Below are 27,730 nucleotides of genomic sequence, written 5' to 3'. Positions count from 1 at the left end.
TCCCCAAAGAGGTGTCGCTCTGCGGCATGCCGTTCGGACTCGGTTATAAAAAGCAGATCACTTATCATTGAGCTTAAAATTGAATCGGAGAGAATTCATTGATTTGTGAGATAGGCAAATCTACATTTGCAAATTAAAGATTTTTTTTTTTTATTTTCTATTAAAAAATATATATTTTTTATATATAGATTTTCTTTTCTAAATTGTACTATATTACCATAATCTAGCGTATAAGTTTTATAATGTAATCTTAATAAGTTACTTAAGTAGCTCAAAGCCTTATGAAGTTTCATAAAGAACACTTGTGTGAATACTGATTTGTGGAAATTTTAATTTCTCAATAACTTAAAGGGTTTCCAACATTTCGATTTAAAAAGCTGGTTTTGTGCTTACAGCTGTCACTTTCACTCTCTATGTCCTCAGGTTCAGGATACGTTTTATCTTCCTCAATGCTATTCCATGACTGAACTTTAGCGGTGCCGAAGATAATATACACCAAATTGCCCACAATGAAAACGACGGCGGCAATAACGAAAACCATTTGCCATTGATAGCGACTATGCTGAAAGTTTTGAAAATAAAAATAATTGTATATATAAAGAATTTTCTCAAGACTCATTGGAAACTTACCACATCTGTAACAATGAAACCCGCCGCCAGGGGAGACATCAGAGCCACCACACTGGCCACTGTGTTTATAATGGAATACAGTAGGCCTGCATGATTGGGTGATAAATCGATGGCATTCAAAGAGCTGCCTATAATTTCTCCACCATTAATCGCTGTGCTGAAAATCATTATCGACAAAGCCCAGGTCTTTTGGTTCTCATCCAGAAAGCCCATGGCTATGAAGCCCAAGGCAGGTATCCAATAGGCCACACTGTTGATGACCTTCCTAATGGCTGTCAAGGATAATATTTGGCGATTTTGTAAAATATCCGCCAATATCATGAAGATGTAGGAGATTAACCAACTGGCCAAAAAAGGCAAGGCAGAGAAGAAGGCATTCGAGCGTATTTCCATTTTGAGCACACCATTTAGGTAGGAAGGTATTTGCGTTTCCAGCGTGGTCAAGCCCCATTGCTCTGCGGAGCGTACCACCAACAGGGCTATGAATGGTATTGAGGTAAATATGGCTCTCCAAGGAATTTGCATTTTCCTCTCCACTTCTTGATTATTCGAGGATTCTATGTAGAGTTTTTCCACTTCACTTATATACTTGGAATCTCCCGGATTATTGGCTGCAAAAATCAACCACAATAGACACCAGACAAAACATAGGCCCGCCGAGACATAAGAAATTCCAGGCCATCCCATGCTGCTTTCAGCTATGACTCCACTTAGAGCCATGGCCAAAACCATGCCACAATCATAGCCTGTATGACTGAAGGCTCCCAAACGATTGCGTTCCTGTTCGGGTGACCATTTGGCCAAGTGATCAAACACACAAGGCATTATCAGACCTTGGGCCAGACCCAAGACAATACGTATAACACACAGACTCTTCCAGCCACCCCAATTCACAGAGAAGGGAGTTAAAACACTCAAAACACCAGAACAGAAGATGGCCAAACCCATGATGAGTTTGGAACCGTATTTTTTACACAAAACTCCTCCAGGAAGTTGTGTTACACAAAAGCCCCAATAGAAGCTGGACAGTATGTAGGAGATTTGTTTTTCGCTCCAATCGAATTCCTGTAAACAATGAAAAAAAACGAATTAGATTTTGATATGGCAAACATCCTTTTTCATTTTTTTTACCGGAAAATTTGGATTGGTAGTTTCGGCATTGGTCATGGCCACCACTGCCACACCGATATTGACACGACTGAAATACATGGCCACTAAAGCTATAAATAGCAGGGTAGCTTGGATATAACGCATACCCATGATATAGCCTGGAAGGAAGAAAAAGAGAAGAAGAAAAATTATAAATTTTTTGTATGAAGTATAGAAGACAAATTTCAATTTGCCAAAGATATTTTTATGGGCTTTACTTCAGGACATATCGAAAAAATTTTCATCTTATTTCACCATAGGTTTTTATTTATTTTTCATCTAAGGTCATACAAAATTTAGTTGTCAAAATATTTTTAAGTCTTCTGTTTATTTTGAATTTTTCAAAAACTACTAAAATTCCCAAATACCTTTTCTTTTTGGCTCCGTGTCCATATTTTATCGACCGTATTGTGACCGTTGTGGAACGGAAATATCAAAAGAAATTAGTTGTCCGTACATTTATAATCGTACGGTAGTAAATGGCCACAAATAATAAATGCTGACAATAAAATAACCTAACTAGACGTTTTCCATATTAAATCAATCAATTGTTTGATAATCCGATTTTCAAATTTTAAGATTAATTTACCCATAAAAGCCTAAACGAATAAAAACATCGGCTATGACAAACTTTTTTTATACCAATTACCATGGATACTGCCATAAGACGATTGAGAACGATTGATAACGCAATTTTATGAAGCTAAGGGACAATAAGTCTTTGGAAAGATTCGAAATCACCGTAGGTTAGGGTTAGGTAAGGATTAAGTGTCAGTCTGCCATCATACTCACTTAGACGTTTAAGTCCATTGTGATACCACAGGAACAGAAGAAGAAAAATGCCTTCCAGTTCCTACCGTTGAGGCATTCAGATCGCTTTAAAAAGCCCAATAACTTGCGAATGTTTACATCCGCCAAATCAGACAGGTATTCAAAGAAATGAGAACCTAAAGTGGAACTCCTTCTGACTGCTAGTGCGGAACACACACAAAGAAGGTGTTCTATAGTCTCTTCTTCTTCGATGTCCCTACAGCTTAAGCAAAAGTCGTTACTGGCAACCTTTAGTCTGTCATCATGTTTTCCGATTAGACAGTGACCTGTCATGACGGACACAATGACTGAGACGTCTGTTCTAGCCAATGACAGCAAAGCAGTAGTCTAGATTAGGCCACATAGTTTTCGAATGCTCACAGCCCCCTCTTTGTGACCATCTCTCATTCGTTATCCTTCGGGCCCAGTCCTCAAAATTATGCTTACATGTCGCTAGAGGCCAGTGTCCCTGGACATCATCCGCCTTACAATTCCCTGGGATATCTTGTGATATATCACAAAACTCATTTGTTACTTAAAATTGGATTAAAATTTGTTGTTGAATTAGCATTGCATTGGGTGATGTGATAACATCAGATAGACCGTTTCAGAGATTGTACATGGACATAATTGGCCCATTACCACGATCTATGTCAGGTTACATTGGGATTTTATTGTAGTAGTCTTGGATCACTTTTCAAAATTCATATTTGTAAAACCACTGCGTCGGCTAAAATCCAAGCCCATTATTGATTATTTGAAAAGTGACATTTTTAAATGTTATGGTGTCCCAGAGCTTGTAGTAACAGACAACTGCTCACAATTCACTTGCAAGGAGTTTAACAAGTTTCTAGGGAAATATGGCATAAGACACGTTTTGACCGCACTATATAGCCCACGCTAGTAAAAATGAGTAAACCGCGTAATAAATGAAGCTTTACGCACTTATGTAAGGAACGACCTCAGAAATTGGGATATTTTTCTCGAAAGCATTAAATGTGCTCTCCGGAACAGTATTCATCAAAGCACTGGACGGACGCCTTATGAAATAGTGTATGGCCAGAGGATGCTGAGCCACGCCAAAGACTACGAACTGTTAAGAAATCTTAAAATTTTATCTGCGACTGATACTGACATTGAAAGAATGCATCAATTTCCAGTAATACGAGAGTCCATAAGGAAATGCATGAAGAAGGCTTATCAGCGAAATCAGAAATATTACAATACAATGGCTTGTGTTAAGGAATTTGAAATAGGCCAAGAAGTTTTCAGAAGAACTTTCTTTAATTGGCTATGACAGAATATTTGTTCCACAAGCCGAACGTAGAATAGCGTTCCAAGCGCCTCGATCTTCTGCGCTCATTCTAAAACTCCTGGCACCAAGTTTCGAGGTGTCTCCCACCACTTGATCTTTCCATGGGGCTTTTGGTTTTCCCGGTTTGCGTGTAGGACCGTATTTGCCTTCAAAAGACTTCTTTGCTGGAGCTTCTTCATCCATTCTGACAACATGACTTAGCCGACGAAGCCGTTGTATTTTGATGCTATCGTCGTCATATAGCTCATACAGCTCGTGGTTCATACGTCGCCTATATTCTCCATTTACGCAAACTGGTCCATATATTTTACGAAGGATCTGTCTCTCAAACACTCCAAGCACTGCCTCATCTGCTTTCACAAGTACCCATGCTTCAGAACCATATAACAGCACGGTTAGTATCAATGTCTTGTAAAGTGTAATCTTCGTCTGTCGAGAGGTGGCATTGTTTCTAAACTGCTTACTTAGTCCAAAGTAGCATCTGTTTGCCAGTATTATTCTTCGCTTAATCTCAAAACTGGTGTCATTCGTTTCGGTTACGGCCGTGCCGAGGTAGATAAAGTTACTGACTTTCTCAAAGTTATGGTACCCAACTTTCTCCATTTTCTTTACCTGCTCGATTGTAGAAGGCGTTTTGGGAATTGAAATCATCCATCTTATCTCCATTAACTGCCAGACCCATTTTCACTGACTCTCTTTCGATTCTTTCGAAGGCTGCAGTTACTACTTCCGGTGACCGATCTAAAACAGAACACCGCATGCAAAATTTCAGCCAAATCGGACAAAAATTGTTGCTTCTAGGGGTTCAAGAAATCGGGAGATCGGATCACGTTACAGACCGATTTGATTCTGACTTGGCGCAGTCGTTAGAAGTTATAAGAGAACACTATGTGCAGAATTTAAGCCAAAATGAATGAAAATTAAGGCATCCAGGGGCTCAAGAAGTCAAAACGGGAGATCGGCTTACATGGGAGCTATACCAGGTTAAAGACCGATTTAGACCTCACTTAACACAATTGTTGGATTGTTGTGCAAAATTTCAGCCAAATCGGACAAAAATTGTTGCTTCTAAGGGTTCAAGAAGTCAAATCGGGAGATCGGTTTAAAAGGCAGCTATATTACGTTGCAGACCGATTTGATTCTGACTTGGCGCAGTCGTTAGAAGTTATAAGAGAACACTATGTGCAGAATTTAAGCCAAAATGAATGAAAATTGAGGCTTCCAGTGGCTCAAAAAGTCAAATCAGGAGACCGGCTTACATGGGAGCTATACCAGGTTATAGACCGATTTAGACCGCACTTAACACAATTGTTGTAGGTCATAAGAGAACACCATGTGCAGCCAAATTAGATGAAAATTGTGGCTTCCAGGGGCTCAAGAAGTCAAAACGGGAGATCAGTTTACATGGGAGCTATACCAGGTTAAAGACCTGGTATAGCTCCAATACCTTTATTGGGAGATCGGTATATATGGCAGCTATATCTAAATATAGTCCAATCTGAACCGTATTTAGGTCAGTGGTCGGGAGGCTTAAAATAACCCACTGTTTTAAATTTCAGCGAAATCAGATATAAAATACAGCTTTTATGGCCTTGAGACCCTTTATTGGGAGATCGGTATATATGGCAGCTATATCTAAATATAGTCCAATCTGCACCATATTTGAGCCAGATGTCGTGAGGCTTCAAAAAAAAACCCTCTGATTTAAATTTCAGCGAAATCGGATAATAATAAAGCTTTAGTGGGCTTCAGACCCTTTATCGGCAGATTGGTCTATATGACAGCTATATCTAAATATGGACCGATCTAATCCATATGCAGGTCAGATATCGGGAAGCTTAAAATAACCCACTGTTTCAAATTTCAGCGAAATCGGGTAATAAATAAAGCTTTTATGGCTTTCAGACCCTTTCTCGGGAGATCGGTCTATATGGCAGCTATGTCTAAATATAGTCCGATCGGAACCATATTTTGGTCAGATGTTCGGAAGCATTAAACTCACTCACTGTTTTCAAATTTCAGCGACATCGGATAAAAATAAAGCATTAATTGGCATTAGACCCTTTATCTAAAAATCGGTCTATATAGCAGCTATATCCAAATATGGACCGATCTTATCCATATGCAGGTCAGATGTCGGGAAGCCTTAAACTACTCACTGTTTTCAAATTTCAGCGACATCGGATAAAAATAAAGCATTAATGGGCATTAGACCCTTTATCGAAAAATCGGTCTATATAGCAGCTATATCCAAATATGGTTCGATTTTTCTTGTTCAAGAACTTAACCAAAGTGCATCAAAAAGACGTATCTGTGCCAAATTTCAGCTATATATCTCAATTTTTCGAGGCTGTAGAGTGATTACTGATTGATATTTCGATGTGTTGCAAACGGAATGACTAAATGAATATACCCCATTTACTACGGTGGTGGGTATAAAAAGTCATCACCCTAATATATATACTTTATAGGGTTTCAGATGAATATTTCGAGGTGCTACAAACGGAATGACTGGATTAGGATATCCCCATCCTATGATGGGTTTGAAGTTTTAAATTTTTTGTGGTCTTGGCTCAAGATTAGGGGCTTAAATTATTGCATTATATACATATGATTTTTTTTTTTTTTTTGATCAACAAGCTTCCAATAATCTAAATATGGGTCTTAATGGTAAATAAATTAGTATCACATTTTATTTTGCATAAAAACGCGCTACAATACAATCCTCGAAAAGTCATCAAAAAAAAATTTCGGTTTATCACCAAATAAGTACGTCACTTGTACATATGTTTGCATTTACATACCTACATTTATACAAAGCATGCGTATTCATTTTCCAAATTTAAGGTAAACAGACCAAGTCCACTAGGACTAAAAATGTGGTGGTGATGGAACCTTCATGTCAAACAAATTAACTATTAAAGTTTAAAGAGGAATTCATATATTGTCGGACTAAACTATAGATTATTATTTTTTGCTATGGAAATATGAGTAACCTCAATCTTGAGATCTTATATTGGCAAAACACAACACTTAAATCCAAATGGACTTGGTCTATTTCTGCAGTATCACACCCATTCATTTGGCGGCATTTGTTGTCACGCATTAATTTTTTGTTACATATTCATGGGAAATTAATGTGTTTTCATTTCACTTCCAATGGGAGTTACGAGCAGTATTTCGCTTTTACATTCCTTATCCATTGACATTATTTACACATTTATCGCAATGATAACAAAGCTTTGCTGAAACAAAATTTGTTTAAAATATTGTATATACATACTTAGTGTTATAACTTTCTTGTGGGTTAATAAAACGAAAATTTTATGGCTTCATTGCCACAAATTAACACAAAAATTACAATTAAATTCGACAATGTTTGAACGTTTCACAAGAGATGTTTACTTTTCCACTACACTACAGCAAGTGAAGCAAGAAAATAAAAACAACATAAGAATTACTTGTGCGTGCACGGGAAAGCAAACACATGGTTAGTCACTCATGTGTTTGACAAACTGACCAACCGAGATAAACAATGAAAGAGAACAACACCAAAATAAAAGAAGAGAACTTTACTCACTGAGAGGGAGGGAGAGAGAGAGAAAGAGAGTAAGATGGGTATGAATGGAATACATGAATGGGTGAATCAGGGAAGATAAATGTGGTGGGCGAAATGGTATTAAAAATAATTTAAAAAAGTACTTTTTGTAGACAAAAGGTAAAATTTTTAACTTAATACGTGTAGTGTTGCTGACCGATATTCGAATTGGCAAGAATTGGACTACAAACCTAAAATTTCACTCTTGGTTCAAAGTTGCATATTAAAACTAGTAAATTACTTAGCACCCCATTGTTTTTATACCCACCACCGAAGGACGGGGGTATATTCATTTTGTCATTCCCTTTGCCACACATCAAAATATTCATTTCCGACGCTATCTTTTATATAAAATTCAATTTGTTTTAGACGGTTTGTTTGTTTGTTCCGTATAGACACAAAAACGGCTAAACCGATTACCTTGAAATTTTCATGGATTGTGTAGGTTGGTCTGGAAGGAAACGTAGGCTGTATAATTTTTTGATATCGGGAGGGGGATGGACCCTCCCCCTTACCCCAAAAGTACTACCCATAACTAAAAGTGGACCGATCGGGACAATATGGGATTAAAATGAAAGATATTCAAGAGTAGAGTACGAATTTCATAATAAAAGTTGGGTCCTCATACCTGGGGGGACGCCCCAGCCCCAAAACCTCTTAAAATAGGTTTATTTTCCAATCATGACAATATTGGTATCAAATGAAAGGTATTCGGGAGAAGATTACGAACGTGGTCAGGAAGTAGGAATAGGCTTTATAATTTATTGATAACGGAAGGGGCGGACCCTCCACGGCTACCCCAAAAACACCACCCTGAATCAAAAGTAGACCGATAAACACAATATGGGTATCAAATGAAAAGTATGCGGGAGTAGATAACGAATCTGGCATACTAATTCATGTCGAAGTATAGGCGGTCACCCCACCCCCACAAAAACGCCCAAAATGGCCACATTGGCTAATCACGGATATATGGGACTCGGTTTGTTTGTTCCGTATAGACTGAATAACGGCAGAATAGATTTTCTCGAAATTTTCGCATATTGTGTAGGTTGGTCTGGAAGGTATCGAAAGGGGGCGGAGCCTCCCCCTTATGCCATAAACACCACCCAAAATCAAAAGTGCACCGATGGGGCCAAAATAGGTATCAAATAAAACGTTAAAATTTGAGTCTAAGTATCCATGGGGCCGCCCCAACCCCAAGACTCCCTCAAACAGACATATTCGGGAGTAGTTTTCGAATCTGGTATACAAAATCAGATCGCAGTACAAAATCAGATGAGTCTAAGTACCCATCGGGCCGCCCCAACCCCAAAACTCCCCCATAGAGACATATTCGGGAGTAGATTTCGAATCTGGTAAACAAAATCAGATCGAAGTATAGGGGGTCACGCCACACCTCAAAAACGCCATAAGACCCATTTTGACTATATGATACTTGGCTAAACCGATTTTCTTAAAATTGGTCATAGATTGTGTACGTTTGTCTGGAAAGAAAAAATACTGTATAGTTTTTAGATATCGGGTGGAGGTGGACCCTTACCCCAAAAACGCCACCCATATCCGAAAGTGGTCCGATGGGCATAATAAAGGTATCAAATGAAAGATATTGGGGACCAGAACTCGAATATGATATTAAAATTTGGGTCAAAGTACCTAGCGGGCCCCCCCAACCCCAAAACTCGTGTAAACAGATATATTCGAAATTCATGCCAATATGGGACTCAAATGAAAAGTATTAGGCAGGTCCAAGTAATGGGAGGTCGCCCACCCCCAAATTCCCCCAAATGGGCATATTAGACGACCATGGCTATATGGGGCTCAAGTGAAAGGTATTTGGGAGTAGATTACGAATATTAAATTAAATTTTGCGTACAAGTATAGGTGGCGCTTTTCCTCCTAAAGATAAGTCAAATGGGTTATTTGACCCATTGGGACTCAAATGAACGGCATTTGAGAGTATGAAACTAATTTGATAGCCAATTTTGGAGCTAAGTGATTTGGGGTACGCCCTAAAGCACCCCCTAAACTGAACTTCAATTCCGTTGGGAATAAAGATCGAATTTGATATCTATTTTTAGTGAAAAGTGCCGGTGGCCGCTCCAGCCTCAAGACACCCTTCAAAAGGTTCATATTTACCAGCCATGGCAATATGGGGCTCAAATTAAAGGGCTTTGGAAATACAGCACGAATTTGATATAAAGATATCAAATTTGTTAAGTCGAAATGTATGAAGTGCCATTCCTCCCCTGGGGTGCCATCCTTACCCTAAGGAAGAACATTACCACCAGGTAATGTTTGAAATCGTGCTACAGTCTTTGAAACTTTGCACAGATTCTTTTTTTGTCCATAAGCAGGCTAAATTCGAAGATGGGTTATATCGGACTTTATCTTGATATAGCTCCCACATAGACCGATCCGCCGATTTTAGGTCTTAGGCCCACAAAAGGCGCATTTATTGTCCGATTTTGCCAAAATTTGGGCCCTTTGATTTATTTCTGCAATTTATCCAATGTAGGTCCAGATTTGGATATAACTGCCATATAGACCGATCTCTCGATTTGAGGTTTTGGGGCCATAAAAGGCGTATTTATTGTCCGATGACGCCAAAAATTGGGACAGTAAATTGTGTAAGGGCCTTCGACATCCTTCTTCAATTTGGCTCAGATCGACGTAGATTTGAATAGAGCTGCCATATAGACCGATTTCTCGATTTAAGGTCTTGGGCCCATAAAAGGCGCATTTATTGTGCAATTTCGCCGAAATTTGGGGCAGTGAGTTGTGTTAGGCTTTTCGACATCCGTGTCGTATATAGTTCAGATCAGTCTATATTTGGATATAGCTACCTAAAAGACCAATATGGGGGCATAAATTATGCATTCTTCATCGGATTATGACGAAAGGTGGTTAACATATATACCCGCGGTGGTGGGTATCCAAAGTTCGACCCGGCCGAACTTAACGCCTTTTCACTTGTTGCCCTTCACTTAAGATTCATTCATTTGTGCTAATGCAAAGCCATATAACAACAACAGTAGTAAGGTAAAAATATGAGAGAAACCCGTTAGGTGTAAGACATACACAGTCGCCCCCACAAATAGAGTACCATAATATGAGAGCACTAGGTTACAGTATGAGAGATAAAAGTTGGATGCGTGAAAGATAAAAATCACTGTTGCTTTGGGCTGTTGTAAAGGCGGGTGATGTGCGTGGCTTAGGTTAGAGTATGAGAGATAAAAGTTGGACGCGTGAAAGATAAAAATCACTATTGCTTTGGTGTGTTGTAAAGGCGGGTGATGTACGTGTTTTTTTTCATAAGGAGTTCAATTGCGTGTATATACTTCTTCTTTAGACTTTGTATTTTGTACTTATTGTTTGATTTGTTGTTGTAGTTGTTGTAGCAGTGTGTTGTACACTAAGGTGGCAGCCTTTGCCGATGGAGGATAACATATTCTTTTTGTTTTATCTCATTATGTCAAAGTGCTGCTTTGTTTGAAAGTTTGTGTATTGGCATGCTACATTAAGTCTCCAAAACGGCTGAATCGATTTTCATGAAATTGTCATGGAATGCAAACCCAAGGTGTTAATAGTGTACTTCACTTTTCAATATAAAATCGTTAAAATTTCTTTATCTTGATATGTGTGCGCAGATTTAAGAATAAAGCAAATGAAAAAAAACCTAGTATAAAAATAAAACCAAAAATTAAAAAAGTAGTGTGAACGGTTTTGGTAGATTTTCTCATATCAAGTGGATTTGGGTTGTAGTGTAAACGTCGTAGTTTATTTTTCCAAATAGTTTTGGCAAAATCTTTCTACAACTACAGAAAATCAAAACCACCTGGATTCGAACCCAGGCGTTCAGCGTCATAGGCGGACATGCTAACCTCCACCATAGGATGGGGGTATACTAATTTCGCCATTCCGTTTGTAACTCATTGAAATAACGATCTGAGAACTATTGATCGTCTTGACGTTAGATAGACTTACTATTTTTTGAATGAGTGAAGCTAGGCGCTTGAAATTTTTCACAAGTATATAAAAATCAATTTGTGTTTGTTAGGCGGTTCGTTTGTGTGTTTCTCAAAAACGGCTGAACCTATGATGCCGTGGTGAAAATAGGGTACAACATTTTTTGACATCTGGGTGGGGAGGGGCGGATCCTCACCCCTACCCTAATTTTCAGAAACGCCAGATCTCGGTGATGGGTGGTGCGATTTAAGCGAAATTTTATATACTCTCTTATAGTACTCTAAAAATAACAATTTGGTATCCAAGATTCGGTTGGGGTACCCACCCTAAAACCTACCAAATATATATTTAGACCAATCACGACAATATGGGACTCAAGTGAAAGGTATTTAGGATAAGAAGACGTATATGATATCAAATTGTCGGACTAAGTGTTAGGGGGTCCACCCCAACCCCCAAAACACCCCTAAATCGGATATATTTATCGACCTTCGCAATATGGGGCTCAAATGAAAGGTAGTTGCGAGCAGAATACGAATCTGATATCCGAAAGTGGGACCAAGTTTCTGGGGGTCCAACCCTTCTCCAAAACACCCCCACCCCCCTCCAAACAGGACTTATTTACTGACCATTGAAATATGGGGCTTAGATAAAAGTTATTTGAGTGTAGATTACGAATCTGATATCCAAATGTGGAGCCAAATGTTTGGGGGTTCCCCTCTCAAAAGCATCCCTAAAGAGGATAAATTTACGACCATAGCAATATGGGGCTCAAATGAAAGGTCTTTGGGAGTCAAGAAGGAATCTGATATCAATATTCGGGAAAAGGTGTCTATGGGGCCACCTACACCTACACCATCCATATAGGAAGTATTTGCTGACCATTCCAATATGGGGGCTGTAATAAGAGGTATTTAAGAGTAGAACACAAATTTTATATATATTTTCTGGGCCAAGTCACTGAGGGGCCCATCCCTCAAAACACTCCCCAAACCGGTCATGTTTGGGACTATGGAAATATGGGGCTCAAATGAAAGGTATTTGGGAGTAGACCTCGAATCTGATATCAACATTTGGGTCCAACTGCCTAGCGGACGTTCCACCACCATCATAAGAACCCCCAAATGGGACGGATTTTTGTACCATGACATTTTGGGTATTAAAGGGTGTGGATCTCGATTTTAGGGCCCATTGCCCAAACCGGACATATTTGCTGACTTTTGCAATAAGGGGTTAAATGAAAAGTATTAGAGGTTAGAAATCGAATTTGATATACAAATTTGAGGCCAATGCCAATGTGGAGTTCAAATAAATGATATTTGAGAGTAGAGAACGATGCTGATGTATTTTCAGGGCTAAGTGTTTGGGGGACGAATCCTTTCCCCATAACACCCCTAAATCGACCTTATTTACCGACCACGTCAATTTGGGGCTCAAATAAAGGTATTTGACAGTTAAAAACGAATCTGATATCTAAATATGGGGCCATGTATTTGGGGCACCGCCCCTTTTTCAAAACAGCCCCCAAAGAGTAAAAATTTTGAAGCCAAGAGTTTAAGGACGCCTCATCTCATAAACTCCCCTTAAACCAATGACAATATGGAGTTTAAACAAATGGTATTTGAGCATGATGCTGATATTTTTTCAGTGCCAAGTGTCTAGGGGACCACCCCGAAAACACCCCCGAATCGGACATCATGACAACAGCTGACTGAAATAAAGACTTTTAAGAATAGAGTATATCAAGCACCTAGACGTTAATGACCCCAAACCCTCCTAGCGAATTCATAGACCAATAAAGATCATATAGGATTCAGATAAAGGCATTTATATTCTGATACTTTTAGTCAAGCGATATACATATACTATTTTCGTAGCATGGTATTTCACTAAAGGCTCTTTTATTGCCGAAAATACAAATTCGAAGAATAATTTTGTTCCATATAAAGTAAAACAAGGCGCAGCGGAGCGGGCCCAGTTTAGCTAGTATTTCTTATAAGTGCATATCGGTTGGGATTGTAAATGGGCCAAATCGATCCGTGTTTTGGTATAGATGCCATATAAACTCCTTGAGCCTCTAAAGGACGCAAATCTTGTCCGATTTGGCTGAAACTTTGCAAGTAGAGGTTCATAATCTGATATAGCAACCATATAAACCGATCTCGGGTCTCGATTTCTTAAGCTATTACAGTTCGTAATTCTCATCCGTTGTGGCTGAAATTTTGCGTATGTTGCATACGATTGCTATGAAACTAGATATAATATATCTATGTATCTTGTAAACATTGTTCGCATAGATTCATATTTCGACGAAGGTATGTACTACAATAATATTAAAGAAATACCTTACGAATAAGAAATGTATTTCGAACCGAACACTGATTTTGGTAATAAAATTCAATGATTTGCAAGCGTTGCTCGTTAGTAAGTCTATTCATGATGAAATGTCAAAGCATACTGAGCATCTTTCTCTTTGACACCATGTCTGAAATCCCACGTGATCTGTCAAATACTAATGCATGAAAATCCTAACCTCAAAAAAATCACCCTTTATTAGATAGGTTATGCTAATGTCAATTGGCGAATTCGAGATTTTTTATTTCTTGAGTCTTCAGTCTATGTACATCTATAATGAAAAATTGTTATTCCTGAAAAAGTACTAAATGACTCGCCGGGGTACAATGGAACTTTTGATGTTTAAAAAGTATCAAAAAAGTACCAAATTATCAAAGATATCATCCCTGGCATGAATTGTTTTGGTGGCAATGAGAATATTACATTTAAGTTCTCCCTTTTGCTCTCCTTCTCTTACCAACACCGGCTTACAACAAAAAAATAATTGTGGAAATTTTGCGTGTTTTAATATTTCTCTGATCGGCAGACGATACAAAACAATTAAATAACATACAATTGTGTAAACATGGGAAGATTTGCCATCAATTAAAATATTGTTGCAATTACATCGATGTATGTTGATTTCAGTAAATTTATTTTATTTGCTCGAAAGTGGGCTGTAGAAGCACTAAATGTCCGTTACCAATTCAAAACCAGTGTAAAATGTCAGCCAATTCGAATAAGAATTGCGCCCTTTGTGGGCTCAAGAAATAAAGTAGAGAGATCGATTTACATGGGAGCTGTATCAGGCTATAGACCGATTCAGACCATAACAAGCACGTATGATGATGGTCATGAGAGGATCCGTCGGACAAAATTTCAGGCAAATCGGATAAGAATTGCGCCCTCTAGAGGCTCAAGAAGTCACTATCCCAGATCGGTTTGTATGGCAGCTACATCAGGTTATGAACCGATTTGAACCATACTTGGCACAGTTCTTGGAAATCATAACAAAACACGTCGTGCAAAATTTTACGCCCTCTAGAGGCTCAAGAAGTGAAGACCCAAGATCGGTTTATCTAACAGTTATATCAGGTTATAGACCGATTTGAACCATACTTGGCACAGTTGTTGGATATCATAACAAAACACGTCGTGCAAAATTTCATTCCAATCGGATAAGAATTGCGCCCTCTAGAATCACGCTCAAGAAGTCAAGACTTAAGATCGGTTTATATGACAGCTATATCAGGTTATGGACCGATTTGAATCATGCTCGGCACAGTTGTTGTATATCATAACAAAACACTTCGAGTAAAATTTCATTCCAATTGGATAAGGATTGCGCCCTCTAGAGGCTAAGAAGTCAAGACCCAAGATCGGTTTATATGGCAGCTATATCAGGTTATGAACCGATTTGAACCATACTTGGCACAGATGTTGGATATCATAACAAAACACGTCGTGCAATTCATTACAATCGGATAAGAATTGCGCCCTCTAGAGGCACAAGAAGGAGGACTTCCAAAAACCTAGGAAGTCCCTCATTTTATAAGATTATGTAGTTTTGTAATGATTGCATATAAAATTTCAGAAATCTGTCCCCTTCTATAAAGAAAGTACCAATTAGTAGCAAAAATAACAATCCACCGGAAATATCATTATGTCGCCCAATATATATTGACAAGGTATATATGAATCCCACTTTCGAGAGTTTTAGCTCAACTCTTAAAGAAAGTACCACCTTGTATGTTTTAGTACCTAAAATTTTACATTTTATAACAAAATTTATGGTCAAGGTGTGGCTGTATCCCAATTTTGAGATCTTAAGATCATTTTGTAAAGAAGAATGAATGAATAAAAAATATCTTCTAGTCGCCCAATATATATTTTCGAGGTACCATTTACACCACACTTTATGCGTTTTCTTTCACATGTCGTATTTTTGTAAAGACTGCGATAATGTTTGTCAATTGGCTTAGCTTTATCAGTCCCCGTTCGCTGTAGCCCAAAATAAGCTATTTCGTACTGTTTTGCACTTTTTGGTACCAAAATGTACGAGTTTTGTATAAATCATTTAGTCACCCATTATATATTTCCTTCTTGTACCTACATGCCAAATTCCAGACCTTTAGCTCCATCTTAAAAAAAGTACTAAATGGTACCAAAATGTTCGGATTTTGAATAGATTATTTAGTCCCCCATCATATATTTCTTAGTTGTACCTACATGCCAAATTTCAGAACTCTAGTTCCATATATGAAGAAGGTACCGATTTTGGTACCAAAATGGGCGAATGGGTCATTTAGCCAACCATCATATCTTTCTTAGTTTTACCTACATGCCAAATTTCAGACCTCCAACTCCATCTGCACAGAAAGTACTAAATGTTACCAATATTGGATCCAAAATGTACGAATTGTAAAAAGATCATAGTCACCCATTATATATTTCCTTCTTGTACCTACATGCCAAATACCAGACCTCTAGTTTCATCTGTTAAGAAGGTACCAAATGGTATCAATTTTGGTACCAAAATGTATGAATTTTGAATAGATCATTTAGTCACCCATCATCATTTTTTTTCTAGTTGTAACTACATGTCAAATTTTAGACCTGTGTGTCCCGTTATGATACCAATAGCTATGCTGACCTCCTTCTTACTTCCTTTCAGTAATAGCCTCCTTTTTTCTCACGATCTGGAGCGCCCCATAGGATTTTTGCCATCCTACCGACCGTTTCGCTGTTCCACAGGGTTGAATGTGCATTCGTTGCCCATGCCCTTAACTCGGACTGGGTCGACCCGAAAGGCTTACTTTGTTTCAGTAATAGCCTCGTCTTCTCACGATCTGGAGCCCCCCATAGGATTTTTGCCATCCTACCGACCGTTTCGCTGTTCCACAGGGTTGAATGCGCATTCGTTGCCCATGCCCTTAACTCGGACTGGGTCGACCCGAAAGGATGCCCTTTCATACACCCTTACTCCGTTATGGCCTCAAAGAAGGCGTTAATCTCCTTCTTACACTGCAAGACGTGACCTTACCGTCCTGGTTGTTATTGCCCTTAAGGCAATTTTACTGTCGGTAAAGATGTTCACACTCGACGTTTTCGTGTTAGCACCACACCACATCACGCATTCCGTGATCGCATTGATCTGCGCCTGCGGGACCATATAATGGTCAGGCTGTCTAAAACAGATCTCAGTCCCTGGGTTCTCAATGTACACACCCAGGCCCACTCGGTCCTCTAGCTTTGATGCATCCGTGTAACATGATCTTACGGATGGCAAATACTAGGGTTCCGTCAGTCCAAGACTGTGCCGCTGGCAGCGGGGCCTCGCAGTCGACCTCAAGTGTCGTCTCAGGTATCCGATCGGAAACCTCTCCTCTTCCTTCCAGGTTTCCTATCGTTGCCTCGATTATCCGCGATGGTATGCTGGCCGATGGCTGCTTCCATCCTCAATCCATTCTCCTATCGCCTTAAGTCTCATAGCCGCAATGGCTGCCTCACACTTAATCTGTATGTCAATGGGTAGGATATCTAGAATAGTCTCCAGTGCCCTAGTGGGCGTGGCCCTTATCGCTCCGTTAATGCCAAGACAACATGTTCTCTGAACCTGTTGTATGTTCCTTATGTTGCACTTTTTTCCATAGCAGTTCACCAAACTACTGAGGCGTAAGCAAGTATTGGTATATTCACGCTCCCGTCCAGCCAGTTGAATATCCTCGAATTCAGGCTCCATTTCGAGCCTACGACCCTTCAAAATAGTACCCAATCTCTGTGAGCCTTCTCAGTACGCTCCTGAATATGACACTTCCAATTCAATTTCCTGTCCAAGATCACACTTGAGTATTTGACCTTGTCAAATATCGAAATCGTCTTATTGAGGAAACGTGGTGCGTTCAATTGACCCGTTTGGATCCTTGCCCCTTAGAAGTATTGGGTTGCCCAAAAAGTAATTGCGGATTTTTCATATAGTCAGCTTTGACAAATTTTTTCACAGCTTTTGACTCTGTAATTGCATTCTTTCTTCTGTCAGTTATCAGCTGTTACTTTTAGCTTGCTTTAGAAAAAAAGTGTATAAAAAGTATATTTGATTAAAGTTCATTCTAAGTTTTATTAAAAATGCATTTACTTTCTTTTAAAAAATCCGCAATTACTTTTTGGGCTACCCAATATATACCAAGCCATCAATTTAGTAAAATTATTTGGAAGTTTTTATTACATTCCACTAATCGAGATCTCAAATCACCATTTCATTCAATTCATAAATTGTATTTTAAATTCATAGGTGAGCTTATATGATTTATACAAGTAGCAAACAGCATAGAATGCCCAATCTGTAGAATATTTACAGTGTATTTTATTTTGTTTATTCAATCAGACATTTAATTGATCAGCAATCATAGAGCACCCACAATGTAACATTGCGGATAACCCCGAAAAAACCCAACATTGTATTTGACAACTTTTTTCTAGTTACTCGATTGTTCTCTTGCATTTTTTAACTTTAAAGAGAATGGAGATTGAGAGTACTTTTTCTGAGAATTAGATAATTTCACTAAAGCACTTTAAGAGAATACTCTCTTAGAAAATACAACAGAGATATATGAGGCTAAATGGCTTATAGAAGCTAATATGTATTGACACCAATTGCCTATTAATTATGTTGTACTTTTGCCGCTGGGCTAAGTTGTAATCAAGTGTGAACGAATAGCCACCAAAAAATTGATTAGGTCAATAGCATCTAGAAAAATGTGACAAATGTTTTGTGCGCAAGGTTAAGTTATCTTATCTCTAATTGGAATTTCTCTATAGGATGGGGGTATACTAATTTCGTCATTCCGTTTGTAACACCTCGAAATATCCGTCCAAGACCCCATAAAGTATATATATTCTCGTTCGTCAAGACATTTTAAGTCGATCTAGCCATGTCCGTCCGTCTGCCTGTCTAAAGTACACCAGTACGCTCTATACCGGACAAAACGACCTATGCAAAATTTCATCCAAATGGGATAAGAATTGCGCCTTCTAGAAGCTCAAGAAATCTAATCAGGAGATCGGTTTATAAGGCAGCTATATCGGGTTATGGACCGATTTGAACCGAACTTAGCCCAATTATTGGAATTGATATCAAAACGTGCTAAATTTTAGTCACTTCGGATAACAATTGCGCCCTCTAGCGGCTCAAGAAGTCAGGACGCAAGATTGGTTTATATAGCAGCTATATGAAAACATGGACCGATTTTTCCATTCTCAACCGACCTGCACTAATTAGAAGTATTTGTGCAAAATTTCAAGCGCCTAGCTTTACTCCTTCGAAATTTAGCGATAACAATTGCGCCCTCTAGCGGCTCAAGAAGTCAGGACCCAAGATTGGTTTATATAGCAGCTATATGAAAACATGGACCGATGTTTCCATTTTCAACCGACCTGCACTAATTAGAAGGATTTGTGCAAAATTTCAAGCGCCTAGTTTTACTCCTTCGAAAGTTAGCGATCTTTCGACAGACAGACGGACGGACATGTCTAGGTAGACTTAAAAAATCTTGTCGATCGAAAATATATATATTCTATGGTGTCATAGACGCATATTTCGAGGTGTTACAAACAGAATGACGAAATTAGCATACCCTTATCCTATGGTGAAGAATATAAAAAAACAAGTAAAATCTAAGTTCGACCGGGCCGAATCTTGGGTACCCAGTAGTCTCAAGAATTCATATCGGTACTTAGGGGGAAAGCTTTACGCGATCATGGCTAGATCGACTCACAATGTCGAGACGATCCAGAATATATATATATGGTTGCAGATCAATATTTCGAGGTGTTTAACACGGTATGACTAGATTAGTATACCCCCATCCCATGGTTGTGATTATAAAAAGCAAATTTTTTAGCTGAAAATGGGCAGGCATGACTGCTGTTTTAGCAAACATTTCGGCCTGTTAGTTTAACCAGAACAAGTAAGAGCGTGCTTAGTTCGGCCGGGCCGAATCTTATGTAAGCATAATCGGGAGATCGGTTCATATGGGAGCTATATCAGGCTATAAATCGATTAAGAGCATATCGGACATGTATGTTGAGGGTCATGGGAGTAGCCGTTGTACAAAATTTCAGCAAACTCGGATAAAAATTGCTATCTCTAGTGGCTAAAGAAGTCAACAAGATCTCTGATCGGTTTATATGGCAGCTATATCAGGTTATGGACCGATTTGAACCATACATAGCACAGTTGTTGGAAGTCATAACAAACAAATTTATGCAAAATTTCAGCGAAATTAGACGAATATTGCGCCCTCTAATGGTTTAAGAAGTCATAATCTCAGATCGGTTTATATGACAGCTATATCAGGTTATGAACCGATTTGAACCATACTTAGCACAATAGTTGAAAGTTCTAATAACACACTTCGTGCAAAATTTCAACCAAATCGAATGAGAATTGGGCCCTCTAGTGGCTCAAGAATTTAAGATCTCAGATCAGTTTATATGACAGCTATACCAGGTTATGAACCGATATGAATCATATTTAGCGCAGTAGTTGAAAGTTCTAATAAAACGCTTCGCGCAAAATTTCAGCCAAATCGGATGAGAATTGCGCCCTCTAGTGGCTCAAGAAGTCAGGATCCCATATCAGTTTATATGACAGCTATATCAGGTTACCCCGATCCGAACCAGCTAAGCAGATTCGCCGAAAGGGTCTTGCATATGGCATATGACGGGGCTAGACCCAGAGGTCTCAATGTTAAACCAGAGAAGACTGAAATATGCCTGTTCATGAGGAAGACGAAGGTGGGTCAAATTAACGCACCACGTTTACGCAATAAGACGATTTCGATATCTGTCAAGGTCAAATACTTTGGTGTGATCTTGGACAGGAAACTGAATTGGAAGTGTCACATTCAGTAGCGTACTGAGAAGGTTCACAGATGTCGGGCACCACTATGTAGACGGGTAGTAGGTTCAAAATGGGGCCTGAATCCAAGGATTGTCCTCCGGCTCTTTACTTACTTTAATTCGCTATGACAGAATATTTGTTCCACGAGCCGAACGTAGAATAGCGTTCCAAGCGCCTCGATCTTCTGCGCTCATCCTTCCCGGTTTGCGTGTACCACCGTGTTTGCTTTCAAAAAACTTCTTTGCTGGAGCTTCTTCATCCATTCTGACAACATGCCCTAGCCAACGCAGCCGTTGCACTTGAGACTATTCTAGATATCCAACCCATTGACATTCAGATTAAGTGTTAGGCTGCCACTGCGCCTATGAGACTTAAGGCGATGGGAGAATGTATTGAGGATGGGAGCAGCTCATACCATACCTGGAAGGAAGGGAAGAGGTTTCCGATCGCATACCTGAGATGAACCTTGAAGTCGAGTGCGAGGCACTGCTGCCATCGGCACAGTCTTGGATTATCGGAACCCTAGTATTGCCATCTGGAAGATCATGTTACACGGATGGATCAAAGCTAGAGGACAGAGTTAGCCTGGGGGTTTACATTGAGAACCCAGGGACTGAGATCTGTTTTAGACTGCCTGACTATAATACGGTCCTGCAGGAGGAGATCCGGGTGATCACGGAATGCGTGAGGTGTGTGTTGCTAACGCGAGGACGTCGAGTCTGAACATCTTTTCCGACACTAAAGTTGGCATAAGAGCAATAACAACCAGGACGGTAAGATCACGAACAGTCTTGGAATGTAAGAAGGAGTTTAACGCCTACTCAGGATGGCAAAATCCGCATCGTGCCGGGACATAACGGAGTATGGAGGAATGAAAGTGCAGACGATTTGGCAGTGAACGCCAGAGAAATGCCGTCAAAAAACTTGGTTAACCCGAAGCCTTTCGGGTCGACGCTGTCCGAGTTAAGGGAGTGGGCGACGGAAGCGCACGCAACATTGTGGAACAGCGAAACGGTCGGTAGAAAGGTGAAAATCCTATGGACGGATCCAGATCGTGATAAGACGAGACTATTACTGAAAGGAAGGTAGAAGGAGGTCAGTATAGCTATTGGCATCATAACGGGACACATAGGACTGCGAGCTCACCTATGTAAAATCGGTGCCGCAAGTAATAGCATTTGTAGGGCATGGGGGTAGATTATGAGACGTTGGAGCATTTCCTTTGCTAATGGCTGGCTTTCGTGGCTAACAGATATTGACAATGAGGTGGGGACACAATACCAGACATGAACCAACTTAGAAGCGTGGTATGGAAAACAATTAAGAATTTTGTAAGTAGCCTTGAATTCGTAACTTAGATTTTCTTTTTCGAGGTTACTTTTTTAGTATGAAGAGCGCACAACAATTCAAATACTGGTTTAGGTGTATGTCCACAGTGGCATGGGGCGAATTAATATCTTTTCAACCTAACCTAGCCTTCTTTTAAGACGCCTCGGCGCGACTTGCTGGAATGCTTTTGTAAAATCAACCAGTTTGCCTTCGTACAAGTTTTGTACCACAAAAGCAGACGACAAGAAAAATACTTTGTCTGAAGCAAATTGTACAACATACACTCACTGAAATCTTAATCAATCTCTTTTTATAACCTCCAACATATGGGGGCATACGAATTTCGTCACTCCGTTTGTAGCACCGCGAAATGTGTGTCTAAGACCCCTTAATGTATATATATTCTTGATCGTCATGACATTTTAAGTCGATCTATGTCCGTCCATCTGCCTGTCGAAAGGACGCAAACTTTCGAAGAAATAAAGCTAGCCGCTTCAAATTTTGCACAAATACTTCTTATAGGTGTAGGTCGGTTGGGATTGTAAATGGGCCATATCGGTCCGTGTTTTGATAAAGCTGCCATATAAACCGATCTTGGGTCTTGGCTTCTTGAGCTTCTAGAGGACCCAATATTTATCTGATTTGGCTGAAATTTTGCACATGGTGTTTCGGTATCACTTCCGACAACTGTGCCTGGTATGGTCTAATATAAACCGACCTTGGGTCTTGACTTCTACAGCTTCTAGCGTGCGCAATTCTTATCCGATTTGGCTGAAATTTAGCATGAGGTGTTCTGTTATGACTTCCAACAACTGTGCCAAGTATGGTTCAAATCGGTTAATAACCTGATATAGCTTCCATATAAACCGATCTGGGGACTTGACTTCTTGAGCCACTAGAGGGCGCAATTCTTATCCGATTTGAATGAAATTTTACTCGAAGTATTTTGTTATGATATCTAACAAATGTGCTAACTATTGTTCAAATCGGTCTATAACCTGATATAGCTGTCATATTAACCGATCTGGGGACTTGACTTCTTGAGCTTCTAAAGGACGCAATTCCTATCCGATTTGGCTGGAATTTTGCAAGACGTATTTTATTATAGCTTTCAACAACTGTGTCAAATTAGGTTCAAATCGGTTCATAACATGATATAGCTTCCATATAAACCGATCTGGGATCTTGACTTCTTGAGCCTCTAGAGGTCGCAATTATTATCCGATTTGCCTGAAATTTTGTACGACGGATCCTCTCATGACCATCAACATACGTGTTTATTATGGTCTGAATCGGTCTATAGCCTGATACAGCTCTCATATAAATCGATTTTTCTACTTTACTTCTTGAGCCCCCAAAGGGAGCAATTCTTATTCGAATTGGCTGACATTTTACACAGGTCTCCAACATATAATTTAATTGTGGTCAAAACCGGACCATATATTGATATCGCTCTAACAGCAGAGCAAATCTTTTCTTTTATCCTTTTCTTGCCTAAGAAGAGATGCCGGGAAAAGAACTCGACAAATGCGATCCATGGTGGAGGGTATATAAGATTCGGCCCTGCCGAACTTAACTCGCTTTTACGTGTTGCATTTACTCTTCTCTCCCAACAGTAGGAAATCTCCTCTTTCGCAGGATGTTACTTTCGAATTCCATAAATCAAAAAAGTTTCTTTTTGGCATTTTTCATCGTAACTTATACTAGAATTTTAATGGTACCATTCAGAAGTCTTTTTGGCACTTCATCCATATCCAAGGCTTTCTAGTGAGTACCCAGGGTACCATGTGGACAAATTTGAATACTGTTTCCTCTTTTTATTTTTCCGCTTTATTTAAGTCAGATATATTTGTCTCCAAATCCATTCCCTTATTATACACCCCCAAATCATCTATGCTTTTGTTATATCCCCTTTCAGAACTCTGCGAAACCTTGGGTATTAAGAAGTCTTCAGCGTCCCAAGGTTGAGTATCCGTGGTGCCACAGGTGATGTAGAAAAAATTGCCAAAGAAGAAGATAGCAGCTGCAATGGCAAACACTATTTGCCACAAGGAACGTTCATGCTGAAAATACCAAAGCCATTAATTGGGTAAGTCTTAGAGCTATTACATCATTAAAACTTACCACATCGGTGACTATGACCCCCACCACTAAAGGCGATATGAAAGGGGTGAAATTTGACACAGTATTGACCACAGACATTAAACTGCCAGCATGATTGGGTGCCAAATCGATGGTATTTAAGGCACTGCCTATTATATTGCCACTGTTGATGGCCACACTCAAGGTCATTAGGGAAATGGCCAAAGGTTTATTGTCACCATCCAGAAATCCAATGCCTATCAAACCACATGCGGGTATCCAAAATGAGACTGTGTTAAAAACTCTACGCACTCCTTTTAGGGTTAGAATCTTTTTTCGCCTTAGTACATCCTCAAGCATCAAATAGACAAAGGACATCACCAACATGCCCATAAAGGGCAACGATGAAAACAGGCCATTGGCTTGGATTTCCATATCTAAAACTCCATTGAGATAAGACGGTATTTGAGACTGCATTGTAGATAAGCCCCAGTTTTGTGCAGATCTGGCAACTATTAAGGCATAAAAAGGCAAGGACGTGAGTACAGCCTTCCAAGGAACCGGAATTTTTTGGTCTTGAGAATCATTCTTGTGAGCCACACTTAGCTCCAAATACTGTTTTTCGGACTCAGTAATGAATTTTGATTCATTAGGGCTATTGGATCCCAATATTAGCCATAGTAAACACCAAGCAAAGCAAATTCCTGCAGATACATAAGATATTCCTGGCCAACCCATGGACCCTTTGGCTATTATGCCACTTATGGCCATGGCTAATATTGTGCCACAATCCACTCCGGTCATACTGAATCCGCCCAAGCGATTTCTTTCTTCTGCTGGGGACCACAAGGCCAAGTGTTCGTATATGCAGGGAAATATCACGCCTTGAACCAGGCCTTGTATTACTCGTATGGCACAAAACACTTGCCAACCCCCCCAGCCCACACACCATGGCGTCAAAACAGTTAACAGGGCTGACACAAAGGTTGATACGCCCATATTTATTTTGGCTCCAAATTTCTTGCACAGAATGCCACCGAGAAACTGTGTACACACATAGCCCCAAAAGAAACTGGACAATATGTAGGATATCTCCTTCTCGGTCCAATCATATTCCTGAAAAGTGGAAAAATAAATATATTGCATGTTAATTTTTCTTTCCAGATGAGTTTAATGATCAAAATTTTTATACAATCGAAAAATTAAAGCCATAGCCTATACACCGAGCAGTAATCGACTTGTTGTGCGCTCTGAATACTTAAAATTTACTTCGAAAAAGAAAATCTAAGTCTGGAATTCCATGCTACTTACAAAATCTCGAATTGTTTTCCATACCACGCCCCTACGTTGGTTCATGTCTGGTATTGTGACTCCAATTAAGTGTCGGTGTCTGTTAACCGCGAAAGCCGGGCAATGATATAAGAAATGCTCCAAAGTGTCATCATCTTCTCCACATTTCCCACACATGCTATCACTTGCCGTATCGATTTTGCATAAGCGATCTCGTAGTCCCATGTGTCCTGTAATGATAGCAAAAGCTTCACTGACCTCCTGCTTACTTCCTTTCTGTAGTATCCTCGTCTTCTTACAATCTGGATCTCCCCATAGGATTTTTGTCGTCCTGCCAACCGTTTCGCTATTTCACAGTATTACATGCGCGTTTGTAACCTACGCTCTTAACATGGACTTCGTCTGCCAGAGAGGCTTCGGGTTCACCAATTTTATCGACGGCAATTCTCTGGCCTTCACTGCTAAGTCGTCTGTTTTTTTCATTTCTCCTCACTCCGCTATGACCCGGCACCCAAATGATGCTGATCGTGCCATCCTCAGAGAAAGCTTTACCGTCCTGGTTCTTATCGCCCTTGGCCAGTTTACTGTACGTAAACATGTTCACACTCGACGTCCTTGTGTTAGCACCACACCACGCATTCCGTGTTCGCCTATATCTCCGCCTTCTGGATCGTGTTATGGTCAGGCAGTCGAAAACAGATCTCAGTCCCTGGGTTCTCAATGTAGACCCCCAGGCTCACTCTGTCTTCCAGCTTTGAACAATCCGTGTAAAATGATCTTCCAGATGGCAATAGTATGGTTCCGTCAATCCAAGACTGTGCCGCTGGCAGCTGTGCCTCGTACTCGACCTCAAGTGTCGTCTCAGGTATCCGATTGGAAAACTTTTCTATCTCGTCCTAATTACGCTACTGTAGAGCCAGCAAGGACAATCCTCGGATTCATTGCCCTTTTCGCACTTTTGGTTGCGAACAAGTTCTTATGATGTAGAAAAGCGTTTAAGGAGCCACTTCATGTCACTATGAAACCCATATTTAGACTAAAGTCTACATCTGGGGGACCGGTATGAACGTCGCTCCACGAACATCCTATCATCAAGGCGACCTAAAAGAAGAATCTAAGACAGCCTAACATCCCCTTTTGTCAGTTCAGAAACAGTAAACTAATAGAAATCCTCTTTTTAAATCTGTACGGAACAGCCATGTAACTCACTAACAGACTTTTTGGGTTTCTTTTTTATAAAGGGTGATTTTTTTGAGGTTAGGATTTTCATGCATTAGTATTTGACAGATCACGTGGGATTTCAGACATGGTGTCAAAGAGAAAGATGCTCAGTATGCTTTGACATTTCATCATGAATAGACTTACTAACGAGCAACGCTTGCAAATCATTGAATTTTATTACCAAAATCAGTGTTCGGTTCGAAGATCTCTAAAAACTAGTTTTTGTACCCTCCACCATAGGATGGGAGTATACTAATTTCGTCATTCTGTTTGTAATACCGCGAAATATGCGTCTAAGACCACACAAAGTATATATATATTCTTGATCGTCATGACATTTTAAGTCGATCTAGCCATGTCCGTCCGTTCGTCTGTCTGTCGAAAGCACGTTAACTTTTATTAGTGTAGGTCGGTTGGGATTGCAAATGGGCCATATTGGTCCATGTTTTGATATAGCCGCCATATAAACCGATCTTGGGTCTTGACTTCTTGACACATGGTGTTCTGATATCACTTCCAAAAACTGTGCTATGTATGGTTCAAATCGGTTCATAACCTGATATAACTGTCATATAAACCTATCTTCGGTCTTGACTTCTTGAGTCCCTAGAGGGCGCAATTCGCGTGCGATTTGACTGAAATTTTGCTCGTGATGTTCTGGTATCACTTCCAACAAAGTATGTTTCTAATCGGCTCATAACCTGATATAACTGCCATATAAACCGACCTTGGACTTTGAGCTCTTCAGCTTAGTGAGCGCAATTCTTATCCGATTTGGCTGTTTTTTTTTGCAAGTAGTGCTTTGGTATTTTTTCCAACAACTGTGCTAAGTGTGGTTCAAATCGGTTCATAATTTGATGTAGCTGCCGTAAAAACCGATCTGGGATCTTGACTTCTTGAGCCTCTAGAGGGCGCAATTCTCATCCGATTTGGGTGAAATTTAGCATGAAGTGTTTTGTTATGACTTGTAACAACTGTGTTAAGTATGGTTTAAATCGGTTCATGACCTGATATGGCTGCCATATAAACCGATCTTGGATCTTGACTTCTTGAGCCTCTAGAGGGCGCAATTCTCTTCCGCTTTAGCAGAAATTTTGTACAA

The 27,730-nt window shown here is 39.7% G+C and overlaps 2 protein-coding genes across 4 annotated transcripts; both read right to left on the bottom strand.

Annotated features, from left to right (window-relative positions):
- Nucleotides 1–211: 211 nt before the first annotated feature.
- LOC106091530 (putative inorganic phosphate cotransporter) lies at nucleotides 212–7,311 on the bottom strand. 3 transcript variants are annotated; one of them, XM_013258073.2, is made up of 4 exons: nucleotides 7,188–7,311; nucleotides 1,762–1,898; nucleotides 631–1,695; nucleotides 212–562 (listed from the first exon to the last, which is right to left on the bottom strand). In XM_013258073.2, exons 2-4 carry the CDS (start codon nucleotides 1,888–1,890, stop codon nucleotides 338–340), a joined length of 1,419 nt encoding a protein of 472 aa, XP_013113527.2. In that variant the 5' UTR covers nucleotides 1,891–1,898; nucleotides 7,188–7,311; the 3' UTR covers nucleotides 212–337. The 3 variants fall into 3 exon arrangements, with proteins under 3 accessions (XP_013113527.2, XP_013113526.2, XP_059224973.1); XM_013258072.2 differs by lacking the exon at nucleotides 7,188–7,311 and adding an exon at nucleotides 2,148–2,355; XM_059368990.1 differs by lacking the exon at nucleotides 7,188–7,311 and adding an exon at nucleotides 1,998–2,013.
- A 16,531-nt stretch (nucleotides 7,312–23,842) lies between these two features.
- LOC106091528 (putative inorganic phosphate cotransporter) lies at nucleotides 23,843–25,263 on the bottom strand. Its single transcript, XM_059369892.1, has 2 exons — nucleotides 24,160–25,263; nucleotides 23,843–24,098 (listed from the first exon to the last, which is right to left on the bottom strand). The coding sequence occupies exons 1-2, from the start codon at nucleotides 25,261–25,263 to the stop codon at nucleotides 23,853–23,855; spliced, it is 1,350 nt and encodes a 449-aa protein (XP_059225875.1). The 3' UTR covers nucleotides 23,843–23,852.
- Between the last annotated feature and the right edge of the window lie 2,467 nt (nucleotides 25,264–27,730).

This window comes from Stomoxys calcitrans, chromosome 5, assembly GCF_963082655.1.
Source record: "Stomoxys calcitrans chromosome 5, idStoCalc2.1, whole genome shotgun sequence".
NCBI classification, from domain to species: domain Eukaryota; kingdom Metazoa; phylum Arthropoda; class Insecta; order Diptera; family Muscidae; genus Stomoxys; species Stomoxys calcitrans.
The sequence above is the reverse complement of the archived record's forward strand: the minus strand, read 5'-3'. Positions and strand labels throughout refer to the sequence as shown.